At 29.8% G+C, this 6,739-nt stretch overlaps 1 protein-coding gene across 1 annotated transcript; it reads left to right on the forward strand.

Moving 5' to 3' along the window:
* Window positions 1-1,650: 1,650 nt before the first annotated feature.
* Window positions 1,651-4,284, forward strand: LOC111303359 (gibberellin 3-beta-dioxygenase 1-like). Its single transcript, XM_022899571.2, has 2 exons — window positions 1,651-2,361; window positions 3,584-4,284. Exons 1-2 carry the CDS (start codon window positions 1,892-1,894, stop codon window positions 4,146-4,148), a joined length of 1,035 nt encoding a protein of 344 aa, XP_022755306.1. The 5' UTR covers window positions 1,651-1,891; the 3' UTR covers window positions 4,149-4,284.
* The last annotated feature ends 2,455 nt before the right edge of the window (window positions 4,285-6,739 follow it).

Consider the following 6,739-nt stretch of genomic DNA (forward strand, 5'->3'; position numbering starts at 1 on the left):
GGTTTTTCTCTTTCTTCATGATTTGTTACTTGACTTCAAAAAGAATAAAAAAAAAAAAACTTTTTAGATGTATATATCTCTATGAAACCAAAACCACCAGTCAGACAAAAAAAATTTTGCATGCCTTTTTTTTTTTTTGGAGCCTAGTGGAGTTGCAATCGAAGATCAAATTCTTACACTGTACAAGTTTTGTTCAAGTCAAGAACTGTGACAAATAGGCTGCCTTTGGCGTGACCAAAAGATTTCCCCACTGTTTAGCCAAACTCCTTCCATTCCATGTGACTGGCCATGTTTAGGGGTCGGTGGATGGAGAGCAGCTACTGATTGAGGGACAGTGATCCTGTTGCCGATGTCACCTCTGTAATTAGAGATCCAGCCAATTTGTCCACCCAAGCAAATTTCTTGGTTTTATTCTATTGCCAAATGCTCAACCCCAAGATGCCAAAGATGATCAGAAATGTGAATCCATGTTCCAATCAATGAACATAAACGGGATCAATGGATTATGATTGTCATCACATTGTAGTTTTGAATCTGTCCCATTCAACCTTCATGTAAATCACACAGTCATGCATGTGCACCTTGTTAAATGTGTTTCTTATTCCATGATTCTAATTGTGAAAAAAAAAAAAAAGAAAAAAAAAATCTCATTTCAACATTGTAATTATATATTGGAATTAATAACGATTGGTTAGAAACGAGTCTCATGCTTGGACACCAACCTTAGAAGTGTTTGACACGATAACTTTCAAAATTGTTGACATATCTAACAACATAGTTATGTTACATGTTTTTGCCAACATTAATAATAATAAACTTGACCAATTATTTACATTCAACTACCATAATTTAATATTTATACCTCACCATTAATTTGGAAAATTAGATAATAATTTAATTAATATAGATTTTTTTTTGTTTAAAAGAGGTTGAAGCCCAAGAAAATACAAAGAGTAGTTATTATAATTTGGAAATACTTGTTCATTTTGTTCATTTCATACACAAAGCAGCAATTTTTTTTATTATATTTGAAGTGTTATGCTTTGAATTTTGATTACTGAAACTACATATTTAAGATTTTATTCATAAATTACACGATCGTTAGCAATAAAGCAATAATGTTCTTATGGTATAGATGAGAAGATACAAGAATGAAGGAGAAATTGAACCTTGAAATGGAATATTTTTAAGAAGAGATAAACAAGCATTTAAGTCAAGTCTAGATAGCTATGGGAGCCGTATAGTATATAGAGTTTTGATCTGATGATAAACTCCAGATTGACAGGCTAGATATATAGATATGGAGCATCAAATTTGGTGGCTTGATATTCTCCTTGACAAAACTAAGAAACAAAAGGAAATACAAATTATTCTGGCTTAATTAATTTTTTTTTTATTTTTCATATGCAATTTGTTGTTGCTGGACTTGAGAGAGTTTAATTATTTAACTAATTAAATCAAGCAATCCTTTCCCAATTTTCCAAAATCTCCCACTTCAGGACAAGGCATGTCTATTGTCCACAAAAGCAAAAGAAAGAGAAAAAAAATATAATAATAATAATAAAAAAAAGAGTCCCTCCTTATCATGGAACATGAAAACTGTTTCCAGTCTTTGAGATGCCCCAACTTTCTGCATTTTTTGTTACTTCTTTTGTCTCATTCAACCAAGTCCTTCCAAATTTCACATCCAGACAACATTTTGTCCAAACAGCCACCCTAACCCACCTGTTTCATGTCAAATCTCATTAACCTAATTCCCTTTATTTTTATCTTATTTACATCAAGTAATGCATATAAATTGTTGTTTGCTGCTCTATTGATCAACCACAACAAAGAAAACCCTAGCATAGTTTCTTAATTTTTTGTTTTATTTTTCTTTTTTGAACTTATCATGACCACCACTCTCTCTGAAGCCTACAGGGAGCATCCTATCCATCTCCGCCATATCATTCCTTTGGATTTCAACTCCGCCCGGATCGTGCCCGACTCACACGTGTGGCCTAAATCCGATGATTTCTCATCTGATCACCGGTTATCGATCCCTGTAATCGACCTGAAGGATCCCAATGCTGTGAAACTTACAGGCCATGCATGTGAGACATGGGGTGCGTTCCAAGTCATTAACCATGGCATTCCTTTGAATCTTCTTGAAGACATGGAATCTGAGGCTCGGCGGCTGTTCTCTCTCCCGACTCAGCAGAAGATGAAGGCGTTGCGTGAACCAGCGAGCGCCACTGGATATGGCCTAGCTCGGATATCCCCGTTTTTCCCCAAGTATATGTGGCACGAAGGGTTTACAATCATGGGTTCACCTGTTGTTCATGCTAGGGCACTTTGGCCTAATGATAATGCACGTTTTTGGTAAGTCCATGCACTTTTCATTCATGCACGTAGGCAAAAAATTTTGATGATAATAAAGATACAAGTACAAGTAGCTGCTTCCTGGATACAATGAACCTTAAATTTTTGTTCCTTTTTCATTTTTAGAGGAAGCAACTTCTCGTTAACAATGGCTCGAAATGGATTGGCTCCTTTTCATTAAAGTGGATTTATCTTTGCCCAAGAAAAATCTCCGATTTAGTGGGGAACCTTTTAATTATTAATAATAAGGTCTTTATTCTAGCTATATTAATTCAAACAACTTTAAGTAAAGCTAGAATCTATAGTAATTAATACCCTCTAGGTTTTATTTTTTTTTCTATCTTTTGGGATGTATCAAAATGAAGGTTTTTTTTTTTTTTAATTTTTGAACACTTTATACTCTTTTTTTTATGTTTAATTTTTTTTTGTTTTTTTTATAAGAAGTATATATGGTACATCAATATTATAAAAAATTAGATTCATGATATTAAATATACAAAAATGAAAACTTCTTTAAAATACATGAAGGTTAAAAAATAAAAGAATAAAACCGAAAGAGTAATAATTAGCTGTGTTTGATCCCGGAAGCTAATCTTTTGCTTCAAAATAATGAAAAATCCCTTTTAGTTAATATCTATCCATGGTCCAAATTCGTTTTTAACTTATATTATTACCCCTTTCAGGACTGGAAAGGATCTCTAGCATCTAGGAATGAGTTAATAGTGTTTTTTTTCCTTGAGGATATATCTTTAACATTGACAGTGTATAAAATTTTATATATTATTAATAAATTAAATAATATTATTTTATTAATGAGATAAATAAAATTATGTCATCTTATTAATAAGTAATTTTTAAAAAAAAATACTTATTTTTTGTATATTTATTTTAAAATTTAATATTTATTCATTAATGAATTGATATTATCTTGTTTACTAATAATATATAAATAATAATAGATCACATATAAATTATTTTTTATTAAGATTATTAGGATTTGAATTTGATTACTAAAACTAAAAAGTCTAACACTCTACCACAGGTCCATGCGAGCTGGATTCTGTTAGCAATAATGTTTTACTTACCATTCAAGCAAAAGATTGCGCCTATACATATATTGAAGAATAAGGGTTTTACACCATTTTATAGATCACCTCAAAGCTCACATTTTACAGCATTTTGATCATGCATATATTGCTGTATGTCTACATATGAATTACAGTGATGTGATAGAGAGATATCAGAAGAAAATGGAAGTACTAGCAGAGCAACTCACACATCAGATCCTCAACTCATTAGACATTTCCCAAGAAGACCTAAACTGGGACTTGGGTTCACCCTACACCGCTCTCCAACTCAACTCTTACCCTTCATGTCCAGACCCGAATCGAGCCATGGGTCTAGCCCCACACACCGACACATCCCTCTTAACCATTCTACACCAAAGTGCCATAAGTGGTCTCCAAATCTTCCAAGAAGGAGTGGGTTGGGTTTCTGTGCTCCCCATTGCTGGTGCCCTGGTGGTTAACGTTGGCGATCTTTTGCATATTTTATCAAATGCTCGATTCCCTAGCGTGCTTCACCGAGCTGTTGTGAACCCAGATGGGTGCCACAGGTTATCTGTGGCTTACTTCTATGGATTACCCACAGATTCTAATGTATGTCCGTTGCCAAAGCTCTTAAATATTTCAGGCCAAACCCCCAGATACCGATCTGTGACAGTGAAAGATTATGTGCTTATCAAGTCTAAGAATTTCGAGGAAGCACTTTCATTAATTAGAATTTAATTTAATTAAGCCAGGCCTTTTTTTAAAAAAAAATTTTAACATTAGTGGAGGGGAACTATTTGGATTTTAATTCTTCACTTTGGCAGTTGCCGGTTGGAACTATAGTTGTAATTAAATAAAATTATATTCCTTTTAATTGTGTTATTTTGGCTTTACTTTATTATAAATACATTACTAATTAAAATATGAAAAAATACTTTTAAAAAATATTGAATGAAGAGATTTTCAAATATATTTTTATAAAATTTAATTTAATAAAATATTGTTGAATATACATGAAGCAATTATTTTGTCAACTCAATTAATTTTACAGATTTAAACCTATTTGCATTGCAAAACTCCAAGAGAAGAATGTAAGCAGTTTGACTTAAGTTTTCAAAATACTTTTTTTTTTTTTAATAATTAAGCATATGAATCTAACATCAATAATTTTAGGCCTTTTAACTCTTTGATTTCAGTTGTTCTTTTTCATGGTAGCATATCAAAAATAACTTGCATTCACTTCTTCTTTTTTAATGTCTTGCTCATAAAGTTTTATTGAACCTTTGAAATGTAACTGGCTAAATTTGATTATTTCATATAACTTGTTTGAAACATTGTTAATTTGTTATTGTCGGTTTAAAATGATCAATGAAAAATTCACTACAAGAAAGTACCATTCAATGGACAGTACAAAATCCAAAATAGAAAGATGAAGTACTTATTTTATCAATTTTATAATTTTTTTAAAATTAGTATCTACATATAATTTTTTAAAATATATTAATTAAAGCATTCGAGGGCAAAAAGACAAAAAATACCTACAATAATTAGGGTTATTTTAATCAATCATTACTTTAAATCATTTATCAATATTTTTTATAAAAAAATTTGTAGTTTAAAAATAAAAAATAATATAAAATTTAAATATTTTATTAAATATCATTTTTTTTAAATATTACAGAATATTTTTCGTATGCTGAACAGTAAAAACGAGGTTAATGTCCTTTCAGTAGTACTATCTTTTTTTTTTTTTGTGATTATAAAGTTTGCAATCTTTTAATTGCAAAAAGAATGGTTGCATCAAATCATAGAACAGTTCAAAAACACCAAAGTCCAAAACCAAAAAAACTTGTCCACTTCACGACAAAAGAATCTTAAGAAATCGGGCTCTGTCTGTATTCGGACACTGCACCATACTATTTTACAATTATTATCATCAGCAATAATTGTTTCTTTTTACCCTTTATCATATAATCTTCATCAACTTTACATCTGGTTCCTTTGTCTTATATAAGGGGATATAATAATAATAAATTTTCTAATAAAAAACATTTTTCTTATTTAATTTATTTAAAATTATTAAAATATATATTGTCTTGTTTAAAAAGTTTTAAAAAAATTTAAGCTGGTACAAATTAAATTTGCTTGGCATGAACAAGACAATGAACACAAAAAAGAGGGTTTATTTTGTTTATTTTCTCTTTGTATTTGCTTTGGGTCAACCCATTTGCTTGTTATAAACTTATAATTATTTATATTCATAGTGGTGGCTTATTCTTAGATATAAAAAAAAAATTATTAAATTTTAATTTTAATTTAATTATTTATTCCATAATTAAATTTAAAATTTAAATTTCAGTACTTACTATTATTTTTATTCTCCATCTTTTTTATTAAAAAAAAAAACTTCCCATAATTATTTCTAATTTTGTACCACTAGCTGGTTAAAAAAGAAACGTTTTTTTTTTTTTTTAATTTTGAAAACAAATGAAAAGTGAAAGGCTTAAACTGGGGAAGGGTACGTATAATTAGATTCTTTTCGTTTTTCAATCCTAATACTAATTTTCTTTGCAGTCGGTGAAATCAAACAAAACTTTTCATGCACGCCGACGGATGACTTAATTAAAGAGACCAAATTTCATTCAAAGAAAAAGATAAAAAAAAAAAGAAAAGAAAAGGTCAATAATTTTACATGGTTGCTTTTCTTGTGAACATGACACAATCCTTTTTCCCTCTTGTCCTTCGCCAAATGCGCAAGCAATTAGCAAAGTAGCTTCAGAGCTCATCTTATTGCTTAGGTTTGCTGGATTTGGACCCTCTCTCTAGCCTAACTCAAACCCTTGTTTGAACATGGTTCATAACTTGACAATTCTTTCTTGTTATGTTTTTATTTTGTGATTTAGTTGAAGATTATGTGATGTGAATCAACCGTTGAAATTTATTTGAATGGTTAATGAAAATTTTTTTTTTGGATATTATAAAATGTTGATGGAACTATAAAATTCTTTATCCATCGACTTTTCAAATGAAATATAACTGCACTGTATTTAAAAAAAAAAAAAAAAGAGAGAGATGAGGAGCTTACAATAAAATGATAAATTACTATTTTTTTATACAAAAAATTTCTAAAATAAGTAAATTTTTTAATTTTTTTAAATAAAATATATCATATCTAACCTAAATAATTATAAATCATATATTTAAAATTGTCCTAATAAATAATTACCGATTCAAATCAAAACTTCTTTTCGACAACGAACCTTAACCATCAACTTATTGACGATGACAAATTACTACCAGGTGTTTCCAGTCCCTAGTCTTGAGCAAGA

The sequence above is a fragment of the Durio zibethinus genome, chromosome 13, assembly GCF_047325235.1.
Source record: "Durio zibethinus cultivar Kanyao isolate XHJ-2024 chromosome 13, ASM4732523v1, whole genome shotgun sequence".
NCBI classification, from domain to species: domain Eukaryota; kingdom Viridiplantae; phylum Streptophyta; class Magnoliopsida; order Malvales; family Malvaceae; genus Durio; species Durio zibethinus.

Bases quoted from the DNA above. Each gene is read 5' to 3' on its own strand.
- LOC111303359 (XM_022899571.2), top strand. From the start codon at position 1,892: ATGACCACCACTCTCTCTGAAGCCTACAGGGAGCATCCTATCCATCTC. The intron at 2,362-3,583 runs GTAAGTCCATGC...TATGAATTACAG, and splicing joins AATGATAATGCACGTTTTTG to TGATGTGATAGAGAGATATC.